The sequence below is a fragment of the Dasypus novemcinctus genome, chromosome 17 (assembly GCF_030445035.2).
Source record: "Dasypus novemcinctus isolate mDasNov1 chromosome 17, mDasNov1.1.hap2, whole genome shotgun sequence".
NCBI lineage: Eukaryota > Metazoa > Chordata > Mammalia > Cingulata > Dasypodidae > Dasypus > Dasypus novemcinctus.
The window spans coordinates 38,514,482-38,534,735 of NC_080689.1; the positions used below are offsets into that span (position 1 = coordinate 38,514,482).

At 36.5% G+C, this 20,254-nt stretch overlaps 1 protein-coding gene across 50 annotated transcripts in view; it reads right to left on the reverse strand.

Moving 5' to 3' along the window:
• NRXN1 (neurexin 1) overlaps positions 1 to 20,254 on the reverse strand; it is a 1,214,286-nt gene that overhangs the window by 149,123 nt on the left and 1,044,909 nt on the right. For 31 of the 50 annotated variants that reach the window (XM_071208815.1, XM_071208816.1, XM_071208823.1 and 28 more), the window contains 2 exons: positions 7,528 to 7,617; positions 5,835 to 6,154 (listed from right to left, as the gene is read on the reverse strand). In XM_071208815.1, coding sequence (XP_071064916.1) covers positions 5,835 to 6,154; positions 7,528 to 7,617 — 410 coding nt within the window. The remainder of the gene's footprint in view (positions 1 to 5,834; positions 6,155 to 7,527; positions 7,618 to 20,254) is intronic. The other 19 variants (XM_071208832.1, XM_071208831.1, XM_071208830.1 and 16 more) reach the window with 1 other exon arrangement.

Below are 20,254 nucleotides of genomic sequence, written 5' to 3' on the forward strand. Positions count from 1 at the left end.
CTTGTTTAACTTATTTAGCTTCTCTATGCATCGACTCTCTCAGTGTAGAATAGGAATAATAATACCCCACGCCACTGTTAGAATTTCCACCTTTCCCTTACATGCATATGTACTCTACAATTGGACTGCATTTCTCATTTAATTAATAAGACATTTATTAGAAGCCAGGCGACCACAGCTGAGGCATATCTGGGTATTGCTTTTTTTTTTTCCCCCCTGGGTGTGATTCCTAACAGAGACACAGAGCACTCAGTCACCACTGGCACTAACCATGCAGGCTGCAATCCTGCTGAGTCTGAGAAAGAGTCTGGAGTGTGACATGCCAGTGTTCTTTTATAATTGATGGCTATGGTATTGATAATCTGCGCATGGCCATTCGAAAGGGCTTCCCATTTCATGTTTCCCCCATCAGAGGCATCCTTTCTCCTCTCTTCTCTCTTCTGCTTTTCAACTATAGCACTTCACAATCCATAAATTTACTGCCCATCTTCACCAACTAGAATGCAATTTTTGAAGAAACATGTTTTGTCCAATTTTATTCACTGCTGTTATTTCCAATGTTTATCACATAGTAAGTGCCTAGCAAATGTATGTTATGGGATAAGTGAATGAATGAATAACTGGATAGATGGAAGAATATATTTATCTATAAATAGCCTTGTCAGAAGATATTTCAAAACCAAGGTTGCATCTACCATCTTTCTGTTTATCAGGTAAGACCCCAAGACCCCCAAAGAAAATGTACTGTTGCACTGTGCAAAAGGAATTTGTTGGCAGCAGACTTGGCCCAGTGGTTAGGGCGTCCGTCTACCACATGGGAGGTCCGCAGTTCTAAACTGCCGGCCTCCTTGACCCGTGTGGAGCTGGCCCATGCGCAGTGCTGATGCACATGCAAGGAGTGCAGTGCCACGCAGGGGTGTCCCCCACGTAGGGGAGCCCCACGCACAAGGAGTGCGCCCCATAAGGAGAGCCGCCCAGCACAAAAGAAAGTGCAGCCTGCCCAGGAATGGTGCCGCACACACAGAGAACTGACACAACTAGATGACGCAACAAAAAGAAATAGATTTCAATCATATTTACTGATTATGTCCCTCTCTATAATTTAATTTCTTTTCTTCCCAAGCTATAGTCCTCCAGTCAAAAACCAGAATCTCTCAAAGCCTTATTCTCTCTCCTTCTACAAGATTTTTGACATGAGATGAAAGATGAGAAAAGCTGTGGAGTCTTGAAGCCAGGTAAGAATACCAAAATGTTTCTGCTCAGAATGTAAAGGACAGGGTTTAATATTTATTATTCTTAAGAAATATGATTTTATTGCAATGGTAGATTTTGCATATACTGCAAAGGTATGGTGCAATATAATGTATAGATCAAACTGTGACTCTTCAAGAATAGAAAGGAGTATACTTAATAGCATCGTAGACAAGATGTATGGCCACTCTGTGAAAAGTCAAGGGTGAAATGTTTGTTTGGTTTTTTTTTAAGATTTTACTTATTTATTTAATTCCCCCCGTCCCTCCGGTTGTCTGTTCTCTGTGTCTATTTGCTGCGTCTTGTGTCTTTGTCTGCTTCTGTTGTCGTCAGCTGCACGGGAAGTGTGGGCGGCGCCATTCCTGGGCAGGCTGCACTTTGTTTCCCGCTGGGCGGCTCTTCTTACGGGGGGCGTACTCCTTGCGCGTGGGGCTCCCCTACGCCGGGGACCCCTGCGTGGCAGGGCACTCCTTGCGCGCATCAGCACTGCACATGGGCCAGCTTCACACGGGTCAAGGAGGCCCGGGGTTTGAACCGCGGACCTCCCATGTGGTAGACGGACGCCCTAACCACTGGGCCAAGTCCGTTTCCCGAAATCTGTTTTATTAAATAAATCAGAAGACCTAATTAAGTGTATCAGCACTGGAATCAATGGAATTTTAGAAATGTTAGATCTGAGTCCCACACCCAAGAGGCTCCTAGTTCAATTTGCATGTTTTAGAGAGGCAGCAAAGAGCTTAATTATAATCAACCTGACCCAGTCACAGGACAAGGTTGGCAACTGTGTTGAAACTAGAAACAAGATCTCTTGATTCATTGTGCTCCTTCCATTATGAGACACTCCTTTTAAGGAAAATACATCACTACATATACATATTTTCTAACAATATATATATAGCTTGCAAAATATTCTTGAAGGAAAGAACCAAAAGACCATAATACATGTCACAAAAAATAGCCCATTAGAGATGTCACGATCTTGATCTTCAAAAAACAGCATAAATCCACTTTGATTTCTTTACAGGGAGTGAACACTGCCCTTTGCACTTTGGCTTACTTTTGTTCTTTTACACATAGATACACATATAATTTAAGACTTGCCAGATTATTTAAGAGAAGAGAACATTTAGGAACCAAATATCTTGTATGATACTCCCATATTAGCTTTATAGAAAATCCCTCTTTTTGAAGACTAGTAGGTCCTTATAGAAACATTTGGAAATTAAATATTCAAATAAAATAAACCTTTAGGTAATCTACCTGAAATGTATTATTTTGTTATAATCACAGAAAAATGGTTACCTAGTCAGAAGGGTTGGCAAACTCCATTTCATATTTCATGGTGTAAATCACAGCTTTCTAAAATAAGCAACAGTCTGAGAATTGATCATCACTCAGAGAATAAAAACTTCCTTTTTTTAAAAATCTTTTTAAGGCTATGTACTATTAAATAAGAGTATAAAAAAGATCTTATGGGAGGACATTTTGATGAGTACTCCTTTATATTCTCTGACTCTGTAAAAACTGAAATACATTTCACCCCTACTACTTGCCCTGCAGAATGGCTGAGCAAATCTCATCTCATCTATTTGAAATGAATCCAATTTAATTCTGCTTGACCAAAAATCTGTTTCCATAGTTCTAAAACATGCAATCACCCTAAGGTACATTGCCACTGCAGCTGAAGTGACTCAGTGTTATCACTGAGGAAAATAAATTTTGATTGAGGAAACAGTCCAGTATGGCTTTTGAAAAATAAAATAACCTTTCTTGGTACACGATTTAGTAAGGCAATTGATAAAAGCAGGCAAACATGGCCACTATACACAGGGTTTAAAGGAATATGCTTCATCCAACCAGTAAAAGTGGGTCCATGGTTACAGTCTTGAATTAGCATTATAAATCACTCTCTGATATTTAAACTTCCCAGATTCTAAGCCATTCTACAAAGAAAACAAACAAAAAACACTTATAAATTCCACATATACCTGTAATGTCTTTGCAGTTGGAGAGCAATTTAAAAATTCTCCTTACAGGTTAGGATAATTTTCAAATAATGTATTCTCTTACTCAAAAATAAATGATTTGACTTCTTCCCTAACAGCTTTTTTTTTCCTCTGAATATACCCATGCTGTTACCCAGAATTGCATACATACTTTTATTAAAGAGAATTTTAAAAAAATTAGTCCAACATGAAAACACTGTCGACACAATTGAAAATTTGTAATAGAACATATTAATCAAAATTATTTCATTGCAGTTGTTGGTCTTTATGAAAATATAAAGATTTAAAATATCTATTTTTAATGAACTAGTAATCTTTTATATAAGTCAATACTTCCTCAAATGAACCAAGTAATCACCGATTGATTAGATCATTTACTTCTATAAACCACTGCTGTTTTAAACATGTAATAGCTTATAATAAAAGAGACACTTTTCATTGGCAACTAATGAGCAGTTAACTGCTTTCCTTTTGCATTAATTAATATTACAAAGTGCATATACATTTTTATTTCTGCATTTCTGGGTGTTTAACTTTCAAAGTAAGAACTACTTTGTGTATTTTAAAAAAATATTTCTTAATATATAGCAGTTACCAATTGATGAAATATATAACAATGCCAATAAATATTTCCTTTATTTTGGATATATCTGATTTACTTGGACACCTAAGCAACTATAATTTCATTAATGATAGAATAAGATTACTAAGAAAAATATCTGTTCACTTCATATTTAAATCAGAAAAACATTTCCAACTTTGTCTTAGAAAATTGTCCTCATAAATTATTTTATGTAAAGGAAATAATCTAAAAATTCCCTTATGCTTCTGTTTTCCTGCACCATATTTGCCTTAATAACCAGCTTAATGTTAACTAAACCATAAATCAGCAACAACAAAGCCTTAATAAAATATTAGGAAAGAATAAATTACCATCAGCAGAGTTCGTGGCCATGTTTAAATATGTCCAGAGTCACAAATGTCTACCCCAGGGACTAAGCATTATAATATTATCAGCAATCTTGTAAAACCAAACAAGAGAGAGTCAACAAAATGATGGCATTCTAAGCAAGCTTTCCTAATAGAATGTGTGTACCATGAGGGCAGGAATTCTTGTTTGTTGTTACTAATGTATCCCCAGTACCTAAAACAATGCCTGGAACATGTATGAGGTGATTGATAAATATATTTTGGTGGACATCCTATGAAACAGTCCACTTTACTTTGTGGTCAGGTGCAAACAGAAAAAATGACAGAGAGAAGAAAGAAAATAGGAACATACACGTACATTTGTAAATTTACAGAATTTACAATTTCTTGATCATCTCTCTTCTCCTATGATATTTTCTCTCGCTTTGTTCTTTCCTCCCACAGCTTTTTACATAAGGTAAAATTCAGAATCTATTTTTTTTTTTCTCTAGGAGAAATATGTGCCCATTAGTAAATAGAGTGCTGATATAAACAGAATTTGCCTTCTCACTCTCTTCACAAATCTCATACTTGGTCTGTTTCAAATACTTGAAATAAAAGCAATTTTAAAAATAAGTGTTGCCCTTCTTGCTTCTTTAAAACACAGATTTCTAGAAAGGTAAGGATCATGCATGTGGAAAAGTTCTGGGTTTTTTTCTTTGTTTTGTTTTTAACCTACTAAAGACATTCACTATCTACTAATTACAAAACTAAACAACTGATTTTGGACCAAGGAAAATAAACAATGCTGCATGAATTAGTGACAGAATCTGTACAAAGCCATAAATGTTCAGCGAGTCAAGCACCTACTAGCTTTCCATAGAATGTCAATTCTATGAGGTAGGTAGTTTTTCTCCCCTGCATTCTTCATTGATGTAACAGCAATACCTAAACAAGCGCCAGATACATAGCGGGCAATCAATAAATATATCTGGAATGTATTAATATACTTCCCAAGTTGTACAGATTCACGTTTTAAAATTCTATTTCTCGAAAAATGTAGACATAAGGTTGAAGAGTAAGTTTATTAAAATGAATTCTAGGTAAGGGAAGAAAGCCACACATCATGCGAATACATTACCCCAAGACAGTTTTAAAATATCATATTTAGGGTCTATGTTCTCAAATAAACTAACACCTTGTTTTTCTTATAGACAGTAAATGAGTAGGACTATCATTCACCATGAGAGCCACATGCCTACCAGTTCAAAATTTTAAGACTACAAAATATAATAGACTACTGTAGGAGTTTTCTCTTTTAAGAGTATCAAATTGGCTTTTATTTTATTTTAATAAAGCACTGAGCTTGAACAAACTAGGCTCTCAACTGCTTCATTAACTTAGTTTACTTGTTCTTTCAGCAAGCTAGACCAAGGCAATGGAATCAAGACTAAGAGTTGTAGCTAACAAACTGTAACAAAGCAATTAAAAAAAAATCTGCATATACACGTTTCATATTCACACCAAGAACATTATGTAAGCAAGTCTCAAAGGAAGCTGTAGTGTCTGAGATCAGAAATAACTCCATTTTAGAAAAGGCACATATGGTGGAAAGCCTGGTCTCGTGATCACAGATCCAAAGCAAAGGAATGAAATCCGCACACTCACCTGGCTAATGGGTTCTTTCGTAGGGGGCTTTCCTCTTCTGGCTGTGCTAGTAGCCAGGGTTGTGGTGGTTTCCATAATTGATGTAGACATCTCTGACTGCATGGCAGTGGCTGTCGACTCAGTTGTCATAGAGGAAGGCACTTCACCAACCAGTCTCACGTTTCCCACTATGGCGATGTTGGCATCGTTTTCGGCTGCCATATTCAGAACTTTCAAGCCATTGTAGTAAAGACCAGAGAGCTGGCCCTGGAAGGGCTGGCCCTGCTCTTTCCCGCCAATTATTATGGTTGCTTGGCTATTGAAGATTGTGAGCTGACGCCCTGTAAAAATAATATTACATACATGCAAAAATGTTGATTGTGAACTCTATATTCTACAAAGGATGATAAAACAGATCTTTCATGGGGTGGATAATGAGAGCAATAAACTATAAGAGAGGCATTTGACTCATAATTCATTGCTTATAAATGAGGTGTCCATGAGATGCATAATTACTGGCAAAGACTTGTAAATTCTCAATTTATTTAAAATGTAGTGTTTTTGCTAAAAGACCAATCAAAGATATGTATCACAAATCCAGTATTTAGTGGTTCCCTTTTTCCCTTAAGATCTTATACTGTTGGTCTCTTAAATGTAAAGTGTTAAATTAAAAAAAGAAAGTGAGGTAGCTAACATTTCAGTTATTTGTCATTCTGAAGTTACCACTAGCAGACACTAATCTGTAGCAGCAGATATCTAATTTTAAATTTTATGGTAAAAAAGTTTCATAGTTCATATAATGGCCACATGTACCTATGTGCTATTATATAGAAATGTTTATTTTTTTGTAGGCAGTAGTCCATTGTTATTTGAATTTTTCTATTTTTCCGGCAATCACACTGAAAAGAAATGCATGGTCACACTGAGCATGTCAGAGACAAAAAAATTCAAAAATGTCTATCTGATTGGCTTTCAGCAAGTCTATCAAAATAAAATAAAATGAAATAAAAAAGCTTCAGATGTAAAAAGCGGCTTCAGGAATGATACACAAACCGATGGAGAAATTATGGCACATTTCCATCAAACAGCAATCCTCAACTCAGCAACAGTACCATTATCATCAAATTGAGTATCCAGTTTTAGCAGATTGCTCTCTGCCCATAAAAAGCATGCACACAACTTTAAGTTCAGTTTTAATTAGGGCTTGTTCCCAAATGCTCTTAGAAGGTTGCAAACGTTAAAGGGACTTCATTTTGATCGGCAATCCATATTGCCCACTATTTAAGATTCCTAGAGTTTAAACAACGAGTTTTTGCTTTTTTTCAGGAGCATAATAAAGGTATCAGAACTACATATATTTTAGTTAATAATTTAGAGGCTAGAATATGTAATATAATCTGTGAATGATTTATCATTTTGGGTTAATGCTTGCTATGAGTACCTTCATAGATTGAGTTAGTGGATTATATTTAACAGTCCCTTTAACCTTAAGTTAACAGGGTAAGATTATTAAACAGCTGGTACGTCTAAAAATGTATAGAAATTATTATACAAGGTATGCAAATATTACTATCTACATTTTACTGTTTTAAATTTGTTTTTAATTTAGTTTTACGGAAAATTTATTTTTTATGTTTATTAGTGTTACAATGAAGTACTACTTGGTTATGTTCAAATTATTTTTTTATTTGAAGTTTTAATCAATGTTTTTTACCTTTGTCGAGTAGCCATTCATCAACTACTCGACCAAGTCGATATGGAATTCGCTGTCTAGCAATCGCCAGGCGCTCGTTATCATTGTTTCCTTTAAAGTTTAAAGAGACATTTCATTGGTTAAAATCTGTAAGGTCAAAGGTTAAAAGTTAATACTTAAAGCTTGAGCTATACAGTTGCCACATGATTTTTTGAAATTTGGAATTTTAAAAAGTTCTACCTAGAACATTTCATGTTTCAGACTTTTCATTCATTCATTTATTTTATTTTAGCAAACAAAATTATTCCTATGTTAATTGAAAATTAGAAATCTGCATTTGAGCTAGGTTATTAAACTTATGTTATCGACAGACCCGAACAACCAATTTAAACAGCATATAATAGCTTTACAAAAAATGACCATTGACCTCAGGGTTTTGTCTTTTTGATGTTTCTTATTAACTAGTTAAACATTTTCAGGTGAAACAGGTTTAAGTTTTCAAAACACATTCAACCTCTTATTCAAGATTAGAGTTTATGAACACCAAACTTAATACCATCTTTGGCACACTGAGGCATCTAAAATAAGCCTGGCTATTAAAAAAAAATACTTTATTTCCTATTCAGAAAACAGAAATTCTTATGCACCTCACTTAAGGAAACCACAATGTCTGAACAGTTGTATTCTATGCAAATTGGTTTATCAATCACTTGGACATCACAAGAGAATACATCTTGCATCATCCAAATATGTTATTACATGAAAAGGCTTTGACAAAAGTGACTTTATTTGAGGGTTCTCCAGTTTCTTTGAAAGCTTAACATGCTGAAGCATATACCCTTTGAACATATGATTTTATCTACTTGAATATCTCCTTTTTATTAAGCTATTCTAAAGAAGACATGATGTCTTAAGGGACAGATGCAAGCCACAAACTCTGGTTCTTGTTCATAGATCTATACCACCTTTAAACTAAGCGAGAGCCTGGTTCCTTTGAACAAAAAATTATGTAATAGTAACACTGTTTAGATTGACTCTGAAAAATGATTGCAGATAGCGGAGTGTTCTATTGATCTCTAAAGCACTTAGGAAAAAGCTAGGCTGCCATCTTAGTGCTGCATGGTATAGATTGCAGGAAGAGTTTTCCTATTCTATGAAAATTAACTAATATAAAATTTTAATCTAAGGCATTTTGGCAATGACTTAGATGAGGACTCAGGAGAAAGAAACATTGAATGGTAGTGCCACCTACAAGGAAAGACTGGAACACATTTAAATAGTGAAGAAAATAGATATAAATTTTTCTCAAGCAGAATAACTTAAAAGTGCTTTCTTACACTAGTTTCATTATACTTACCATAATAAACCTACCATGACGTTGGATACATATTTTTAAAGAAATAGGGAAGAATTATCTCTTCGGCCTTATCAATTTTTCATTTGTCAACTGAAAATATTTCACACCTTAGTATTTACTTTAAGATGTAAATATCAAAATAGAGCCAATTGTATAATTGTGATATACATTTCTCTTTGTATTACAGTATTGCTTATAACAATAACTAATTTTAAATTTTAAATTGCCCAATAATAGAAGACTGTTTAATCCAAATATACAAATATGTCTACACAATGACACATTACGTATTCATTAAAATGTTATAAAATGATGTTTTATAATGTGGGAATATATTTGTGGTATATTGTTAATTTAAAAAGGATATAAATAGCATAAACATCCAAGCTCATCTTTGTTCTATAAAAGTGTGCAGAATATGGGTTTTCTTATGTGTATTTGCATGTACGTATACTGGAAAATATACTACATTTAACACTGGTTATCTTAGGGCAGTGTGATTATTAATGAATTGCATATTTTGGCTTTATTTGTGATTTATATAAAAACATTTTACTTTCATAATTTGGAAAGCAAACATAAACTATTATTTTTCAAAATCACATGCCTTTTGCTCTGACTTTTTTCTTGCCCATTATCCCAATTCACACTGGCATAACCCTCCAGCAATTTTATAGTTAGCATGTTTTTCATGCTAGATAGTTGACTTAAGTATAAAATTTCAGTCCCTTAATGAGGCTTATAAGGACTTGCATGATCTAGTTCCTTCCTATCTCCTTGCAGCATCTCATGGCTGTCACTGCTTTGCTCTTCCCCTTCCCGCCTCATGAGACTTTTTTCAAGTCTTTTCGGGTTCCTCTTTCTCTTCTCTGGGACTTTGGACTCTTTTGGAGATTGAATCCTGCCCCCAACAAAATGCATTTTCAGATCCAAACCCCTGGTCCCACGGGTGTGAACCCATTTGTAGACTGGACCTTTGCAGAGGTTACTAGTGGAGGTGTGTCCAGGTTGAATAAGAGTGGGCCTTTAACCAATACAGTTGAAGTCCTACAATCAAAGGAAATTAGACACAGAAGGAGAAGCCTCAGGGAGCAACCAGAAGCTAGAACCAATGGCACCCTGCAGTGAAAGGAGAAGACGCTGACATGTGCATTGCTAAGTGACAGAAAAGTCAAGGAACTCCAGAGATTGCCAGTCAGCCAGAAGATATCAACCATGGGAGGAATCAAGCCTTCTAGCCTCTGAAACTGTGAGCCAATAAATTCCTGTTGTTAGGACAACCTATTACATGGTATTTGTTTTAGCAGTTAGGAAACAAAAATGGTTTTGTAGCTTCTTTTATTTGAAATACCCTTCCTCTGCTTCCACCCTATCTCTATCTTTCTTTAGCCAACTACAAGTCACTAATGCAATTTTCTTGACAGGAACATTACTTCTTCAGAAAGTCTTACTTGACGTCCTCAAGTTAGATGAGGACACCCAACTAATCTTCCCCAGTTCCTGATACATGCCCTTTAGAAACAAGCATTGACTGTGTAATTGCATTTTTTAAAATATTTTCCCTTGAAACTCTGAAGCTCCATGAGGTCAGGTACCATGCGTGATTTTTTTTTCTATCCCTGGTGCGTGCATAGTACCTATAACATAACCTCCAATGAAATAACTGTAGAATGAAGTAGTAAAGGAAATGTTTTGTTTAGTTCTGACAGCTTCTGTGGTACCATTAACTCATCCCCACAGCCTAATGGCTTACAAAAGAAAAATAAAGCAAATGCTTGTATCCAGAGAACAGGCCACACACAACTAAGCTTCCCCTTTGTATTTTCCAAAGGAAAATGGCATTCATGGAACAATTAATATGATCAATATGACCTTGCTCAAGTCAATGGTAGCTATTGAAGATCCCTTATGAGACTAGCTAAAACAGGAACCCAATGAATAACAAAGAGGTCATCTAACAACAACAAAATGATCTAGCAAACAGAGCAGGTGCAGAGAGAGGGGTAAAAAGAGATCATTTATAAGAAACTCAGTCACACTACAGGGTCTACAAACCCCATGATCCCTCAAGTCATATGCTTCTAGTTCAGAGAACACTATTTTATACTGAAATCAAAAGACAGACTTTATTCTTTGGTTTGCTGGAGTAATGGATGAAAAATCAGGTCCTCCTTACTGCACAGATCAATAAAAGTCTACATCACTCCCTAAATTCTTTATTCATCCACCCCAGTAAAAACTAATGACTTTTCTTATGGCAACATTATATTGAAACACATTGTCAACCAAATGAAGACAGACCTAAATAGAGTAGAATAGCAATGTCCTTTTAATGAATGTTTCCAAAACCCCTTATACTATTGGGTATAAAGTAGTTCAGATTAATTGGATTCAACAAGAATGTCTACAATTTGCCTCTACCTCATGATTTTCATTAACAAGAAACATACGAAAATTGGTAACTGAGGTATATTATTTTAAGTGTTCAATGTATTTCATTGACAAATTCATGGTGACATGCCACTTTAAAAAATACCCCAAGCCTTTGTGTTATTTTATCGATACATTTAATCCTGTCCATAGTCTATACATCTAGATTTGCATGCAATGTAAAGGACATAGAACAACCCATTTGGTTGGCAAAGGTCAAAGACAAATGTAATTTTCAATGGCCTTTTCTTTTCTCTGGAAATGGTTAGGATCTAATATTAAATATGCTGGATTACAGAAGCAAGACACAGAACTTCGGTGAATGGTCAAAGAAGCAGATTTATACAGATAGGAGAGATGAAAAATAACTGCAACACACTTGAAAATTCAACTCAAAACAAAGGTGACTCTCTGGAGAAGATGGTTTCATTTTCATGTTTCCTAAATCAGAGGAAAGGACAATAATGACCCATCTGTAAAAGGCCTATTTATTTTGGATTTATTAAAAGGAACCAAAATAAATTTCAACTTTTTTAAAAGCACGAAACTCAATTACAGAAGGCTATGGAGCACATAGGTTAGATTTATGAAAAGAGAGCTTCTCACTGAATAATTAAAAGATAATCTAGCTTTATACTACTTTTACCCTAATAAAATAGGGAAGGAGTTTTCCTTTGTTTTCTTTCTTTTTTTTAAATTTAGTTCACTTTACGTACATTTAATCTGTTGGTACCCCTACTAAAATACCACCAAAAAAATGCATTTCTCTGTTGAAGCAATTTTCAAGCACTGTAACTGCATGCAAAATCTGGGTTTATTTTCTTTTCAGTTGCTGAAGGATTAAGCATTTTTGACAGAAGGCTGTAGTAGTAACACCACAAACCAGTACAAGCTCTAACTGGAATGGTCATTTGGGCGTAAGGTACTAAATGTAATGGCCACCTCAAACAAGGTTCCAGGGGAGAAGAATGAAAAGGAAAATCTGATCGTTCAATGTTTAGAATGTAATACCCTACATTTTGATTGAACCCCAGATGGTTTCATTTTCCCACCGACTCAATAATATTTGGTCACACTATAGTATATCAATTCTGTATGAACCAGTAGACTTCAAGGAAACGAGTAATTTCAAAGAATCAAAGTAAGCAGCACAAAACAATAAAACTCAAATCCTTGACTCAGAGTTAAATTTCATGGTGAGATTCAGAGAACAAAGGGAAACAACATCTTAAATCATGTTTTTATAACATTGGTCAGTGGAGATAAACTATATGAGCTCACTAATATATAGTTTTTCTCTTTCCATTTTCTCAGATATTCATCTCTGAATTGTAATTTCTCCTCAGAAATAAGTGTCAGTGTTGGATATAATATTGTAATATCCTGGAATAAAAATAAGGAAAAGCAGTGCCATGAACCTAAGATTTCCCCAGAATAATATGAAAGTAAAACAAAGATACTTGTTTCTTCTGAAGGCTTATTATTTCCTCGGTTTTTAACACCAAGAAAGAAAGCACAATAGGGTTGTGAAAAAGCAATTCATATTTCCATAGAAAATTTGAAGTCTGATTTTGACATTTTTCTTTTCAATGAGAACATGACATTTGGACAAGCCTAGAACCATAAAACAAAAAGAAGTTTAAAACAACTTTGTAAAATTATTCTAGTTTTAAAAGCAGCATTATCATGCAATTCCCAACTAAATGTTATATGTGTGTTTGTCATGTAATCCATTTAAATATGGAATTACCTAACTTTCCAAGCAAGATTTCAAATAAGTGGATTTTGAACATCATTGACATCCCTTTGAGGACCACATTTTTGAAAAAATATAGCTATTACAATGAAAATATCTGTCCTATAGATTACATTGTTTCCTGTAATATTTAGATGTTAGATGACAATTATATGCATCTATTTGGCTCTGCCTACTTCAGTTTCATCTTAATTCTGACTCTTTAAACTCTAGTCGCACTAGACTTCTTTCATGTCCTTTAACCAAGTTAATCAACTTTGAACATGACAGTCTCTTTCTCTTGCAAAGTTCCTGCATCCCGGTGTACTCCTATGTGCGTGCACATACACACACACACACACACAAACACACACGCATATCTGAGAATGGCTAGCCTATTTCTCCTTTAAATATTGGTTTTTATGTTTCTCAGTGAAGCAATGTGCTCTCTACCTTCTCCACCAAATTAGCCTAGATGTTTCCATTATGTATTCTTATTATTATTTCATCTATAATAATGATGAAATAATTTCATGCAATTGGTTCTAGACTACAGCTTCCTTATAAGCAGAGCCAGGTCTGTTTTGCCCACTGCTATGTATGTTGTGTATAATGTAGTGCTGGACACATGGTAAACATTTGATAAGTAATTCCTGAGTGAAGGAAGAACCCATTTGAAGTACCTTTTGCATGGTAATTAAGCAGTACCTGTTGTTCAAGAGTCACAAAACAGTAAGGTTGTCTCCATTAATGATTTATATATATCTTATGACTCAGTAATGCTGTTCTTCATTCCCTAATTGTGCTTTTTCCATTGGAATAAACAATCAGGTTGCAAGTCTCATAAATAATATATTTTATGCATCAGTACAAGTCAGTGATTGGTAGCCTGAGGTGGATTTCACTATGGTGCATACACATTGGAGAGAAAGTAGTATCATTTAGGATCCTTTCTTTCCTGATTTCCTAAGCCTTTTCATGCTGTTGGGTTCTTAATGTGGAGAGTCTGAAGTATCAAAAACCAGCTGGAAGAAATGAAATCAACAGGGTAAGCAGATACAATACAGAGCCTACTCTGATAAATTAAAGGTCATACTCTGTTATCACGCATACTAAAGAGTTATTTTGTGCTGGCTGTGCTTCATTTAAGACAGAAGAACGGTTTAACAGCTCCAAAAATACAGCCACTGATAGACATCACTAAATAGTGGGAATAAGAAAAATGAAATGTAAGAACAGCCCTGTATTACCTTACAAAGGGCATTTTGCCATTTTTCCAGATATGAGAGTCTTGAACACTTTCTAAATCATAATGTCATAACATTTAAGCTTATCTACCCTAATAAGAATGTGTATATTCTCTAAGGCTCCTTTTCCAAATCCATGATTTCTTAAAATCAGAAAATTATGTGGTACAGCTGAAATTTCTGCCTTTTCACACCAGCTTTGACTTTTAAGCTATTCTTCCTAGTATTCTGAATGACTATGGAAGAAGAAATAAGAGTATGTGTTATATATGGTTTGATATGGCCATTAAATGGTACTGAGGAAATTCCTTATTTTCCAGTGAAGAAAAATAAGTCTGGTTACTATGGCATTCCAGCCTCATTTTAAATGGGCTTCAATTTTTCTCCTCACTTGTAATTGGAATGCTGGAAGATTTTTTTTCTTCAAGTAGAAAAATGGGGTTGACAACTGCATGCAAATTATTTAAGAGTAAAAGATCTAGAAGTACAAAAGATAGGTTGGAATACAACTGTTGGATCATTACCTTCTTTCAGTTTTACAAAATACAAAATCTCTTAAATAAAATAACCATTTTTCCCCCTGACAAATCAAACACCATGGATTTGAGCCTAAAATCCTAAAATAATTTTTCACTCAGAACAAAATTTGTTTGCTACGCCAGCAATCATCTTTTGGAAGTCATTATTCATGTGGTCAGATTCATTACTCATTGTTGAAAGAGAATCCTCTATGGTTAACATGCTGGACTCTAATTCCTGGGTCCAATATTGGCTTCACACTGATTACTTGGTAATATCGGGCTAGGTACATAATGTTTCTGAACCTCAGTTTTCTCATCTGAACAGCATAGTATATGTAAATTGTGAAAAAATGGCATAATATATGTATATCTCTTCACAAAGCACCTAGAACATAGTAAGCACTCAGTAAATATTAGCCATTGTGTTGTGGTTATGTCATTTATTATCTGGTATGGTTTGTCTAATATTACATATCTAGTAATAAATAGACCACAGAAAATGTTTCTCACCCATCTGAGCATAGAAAAGGAGTTGAGGTAGATGGGGAGAAGAATGGAAAATAAATAGGTTTCTTTTTCCTAGAATGAACAAAGTCCTAGTAACTAGTCTTACTATAAAGTGATGTCCTGACCCTCATCACTGCTTTATCAAAAGCTCTGTGTTTTCCCTCAGAAATGTCATCCCATTCTCACAGGTTTATGCATGGCTATCTATAAGTCAATGGAAACAATTGATAGATGCCATTAACTGGAGGAGACCGCATAGACAGAAAAAGCCAATAGCACCTGCCCTGAAGGAGAATGGAATCAGAGAACCACAATCTGTTCTGTGTGAGGAACATGATGACAAAAAGCTTCCACTTGGAAGAGAAAATTTTAGTCATCAGTGAGGTCTCAAAATGGTATTTTAACCTGTATATTAATGCCTCAAAGAGGCCCACTTCCAATAGACTACCTTAAACTCTTCTTTTTCCCCAATATGTGAGAAGTGCCACAGAAGCTGTAAATAGTAACAGGTACTGAGTGTCCCTAAAGCAAGGCAGTCCCATTATCTGTTAAAATTAGGTAGGAGGACAGGTTGGCCTCTAAGGTCGCCTCCAGTGATAATGACCTGTGGTCTCAGCCTTGCAATAGGATCATCCAGAAGACACAGATTGGCAACCTTGTTAAAGACTGGTGTCTGTGAGTTGTCATGAAGGATTTAATTTTGAAGTCATTAAAAAAAATACCATCAGTATTTCTAACTCTGTAAATACCTTTAAAGGCAGGTAAATCTTTAACTTGTCATGTTCTTGTCTTCCCTTCTTTTTTAAAAAAACTATCTCATACTGCTTTGACAATTTTATAAAGACTTACAGTTGTCATCTGTAGAGACCTTTACAATTAAGCCAATACATTTTTCCAACATGCTTAATGTTGCAAACTTGCCTCCTTCTTCTTTCAGTTGTACAGACACACACACCTCTCGCCTCCTAGAAATTCATCTGGGTTCTTTCTACCCACCCACAGAAGCATGTCATGACTATGACAGCCATTTTCAGAGGAGAAAGGCAAGCAGAAATTAGATTTTAGGAAATTCCAGTGCTATAAAAAGCAGTTAAGCGAATGGCAGGTAGGTACGACACTGAAAAAAAGAGATTTATTTACTCTTCATTTTAGAGACTTAGCAATAAATAGATAAAAGCTGACCAATTAAGAGGGGATCTGAGACTTCCCTCAAATCAATGGCTGCTTTCTGCAAAGGCTCTTTGTCCAAATTTTATCTAATTAAACCTTTGCTGGGGTCTCTCAAATACCTGTAATCTGTAATTTGGGGACTATCTGTTCAAGAGACATTCCCTGTTAAAGTTTCTATCCAATCAAGTCTGGCAAGGACAGATTCATTAGAAAACCTTTGGATGGTCCAGCTGTAACTCTCAGCCTATTTGGAGGTCACCAATTAACATCCAGGCATTCTAAACAGTATAGTAGGTACAGAGGAGAAAGACTTCATTGGTATGCCTCTGAACAAGACTGAATTTTCTCTGCCTTTGGTATTTTCCCTTAAATATAAGCTGTCTGTGACTTCTAATGAATCTCTAAATACAAACAGAATGGGGGAAGTGGATTTGGCTCAACTAATAGAGCGTCTGCCTACCACACGAGAGGTCCAGAGTTCAAACCCAAGGCCTCCTGACCCATGTGGTGAGCTGGCCCACAAGCGGTGCTGATATGCGCAAGGAGTGCCGTGCCACATAGCGGTGTCCCCCGTGTAGGGAAGCCTCATGCGCAAGGAGTACACCCCTCAAGGAGACCTGCCCCATGTGAAAAAAGTGCAGCCTGCCCAGGAGTGGCGCCATACACACAGAGAGCTGATGCAGGAAGATGATGCAACAAAAAGAGACACAGATTCCTGGTGCTGCTGACAAGAATACAAGTGGATGCAAAAGAATACACAGCTAATGGACACAGAGAGCAGACAACGGTAGGGGTGGGAAGGGGAGAGAAATAAATAAATAATAAATCTTAAAAAAAAAAAAAAAGAACAGAATGGAAAGATCAAAACTACAAACAGGTTCTACCAAATTTTTTCTTCCCCTCCCCCACCCTGCTGTTTCTGCTAGGTCCATTCACCATGAGATCTTTTGTACCTATTTTTCTCTCTCTGCTTTTTTTTTTTTTTTTGTCTTTTCTTCTTGTCTTTCTCCTCTAGGATTCACCGGGATTCAATCCTGAGGACCTCTGATGTGAAGAGAGGTTCCCTGTCAGTTGTGCCACCTCAGTTCCTGGTCTCTGCTGTGCCTTACCTTGACTCTCCCCTTCATCTCTCTTTTGTTGCATCATCATCTTGCTGCATTACTCTCTTGCACAGGTATTGTCTCACCACATGGGCACTCAGCTTGCTGCGTGGGCACTTGGTTTGCCACGTGGGCACTGGCTCACCACATGGATACTGGCTCACTGCATGGGCACTCAGCTCACCATGCAGGCACTAGCTTTCTGCGTGGGCACTGGCTCATCATGCAGGCACTCACATGGGCACTTGGCTTGCCACACAGGCACTTGGCTCACCATGTGGGCACTCTGCTCATCGGGTCAGCACCAACATGGGCACTCGGCTCATGCAGGCACTGGCTTGTCACGCGGGCATGCTTTCTCTTCTTCTTTTTCACCAGGAGGCACCAGGGATTGAACCCAGGTCCTCTGATATTGTAGGTAGAGGCCTTATCACTTGAGCTACATCTGCTTCCCGGTTCTACCAAATTTAGAGTTGTTTCTCCAATAGTGAGGACAACTGGAACCAATCCATGCACATGTTCTTCTGTCTTTCTCTTAACTCATCACACACATTTATGAGTTGATTGAGGACAGTTAGGTCATGTCATGCCCAAGAATAAGGCCACATTAATTGAGCCACATAACTCTGGTCTAACATTTTATCTAATTTTTTTCCTAAAGTTTCATTGAAGGTGTTCAATGAAAATAAAGTTTGTTGGTATCCTCCACACAAGAATCCTTTAAATAATTAGAGATGGTTAAAAACTATTGTGATTCACATGACAATGGAGGGAGTGTGAGTTCCCTTTCCAGGAAATGCTATTGCAATCTCCAATGGTGCAGGGACAGTCCCCCAAGTGCAAGGGCAAAGACCAGTGAAGAAGCATGGTGCAATGATGGGCCCTTGATACTGATGACTATGATAAGCATAGTAATCAGACTGTGTGCTTGAAATTTCAACTAGGCCTATAGCTGCAGGGTGCCTAAGAGTTACCTCCTGAGAGCCTCCAGGTTGCTCAAATGTGGCCATTCTTTAAGCCAAACTCTGCATGTAAATACATTACCTTCCCCCCAGCGTGGGACATAACTCCCAGGGATAAGCCTCCCTGGTGCCGAGGGATTACTACCAAGCACCAGCTGGTGATGCAACTAGAAAAAGACCTTGACTAAAAGCAGAAAATGGTAAAGACAAATGAGTTTATATGGCTAAGAGACTTTAAAATGAGTCGGGAGGTCATCAGAAGGGTTGCACTTAACGCACATCTCAGCAGGATCTCAGAGACAGTCAAAGTAGATGCAACCCCAGACAGGGGTGCTCCTGAAGGCTATGGAGACACCCACGTCCTTAGGTCATGACAGATGACTCTGGAGTCCAGTGCCTTGTCAGAGGGTCCTACTTTGGAATTTGTGCTCCTGAGTTGGACTCAGATGTGATCTCTTTATGCATGCTTCTTCTGTCACTTTTACTGAACCTGTGGATGGTGCTGGGGTTGGAGACTTGAATCTCTGGACTGTCTATGTGCCAGCTGGGCCCTGAGCCTCAGCAGAGTTGCAACACCTACTGTTCAGTTTGTGGGACTTACCCAGGCCAGCTAATAGGGAGGTGAGGATGGCCAACCACCACACCAGGGAACCAAGAGAGTCTATAGCTGCAAGCAGAAGAAATCCACTCATGAGCCATGTGACATCAAAGCCTCCTCTTGATTTAGAGGTGGAGTGGACATTGCCATCCCAGGGTCCCCAGGATGGAGGAATAATATATGGTTTAGAGGGACTTACTGATATTCTAATATAGAATTATTATGACTCTAGCAATGGCAGAAATTATATCATTGATGTGGAGACAGTGGCCATGGGAGTTGCTGAAGACAGGGAGAGGGAAAAAGAGGTGTGATATAGAGGCATTTTCAGGACTTGGAGTTGTCCTCAATGATATTGCAGGGACAGATGCAAGACATTATATATCCTGCCATAACCCACTGAATGGACTGGAAGAGAGTGTAAACTACAACATAAACTATAATCCATACTATGTAGCAATGTTCCAAATTGTACTCATCAAATGCAATGAACGTACCACACTAATGAAAGAAGTTGTTGATATAGGAGGAGTGGAGGTTGTGGGGAGTGGGGTATATGGGATCCTCTTATATTTTTTAATGTACCATTTTGTGTGATCTATGTATCTTTTTAAAAAAAGATAATAAAAAAAGGAAAAAAAATCATTATGAAACAACCCCCCCAAAAAAAACTATTGTGAAATTATTTATTGTTGGTTTATTCTTAGTTCTTTTATATTTAAGGATGTGATAATATTTTGTTGCTAATTGCTAAAATAGTTTAGAAATGAGTAATCTTGGATTTGCATTTTATTAAAGTACCAAGTTAACACCGAAATTGTGTCCATTTTAATGATTAATTCATGGTTAAAAATGCCTTTGTCCTTTTCTGATTTTGCCACAAACCATAATATTTTGCAACACCATTCTGTTAGTTAGCAAATGGACTATACCAATCTAATTTTTGGTATGATTTATAAAATGATAAAATTGGTTTTGACATGAAATTTATATGTATTAATATACAGTTACATTATGTATGTAAAACAACTTTTGCAAAAGGAACTTTGTAACATTTCATATCATTAAATTACTTTACTTTGTGGCTCCCTATATCTTCATTAACACAAATGACTACAGTA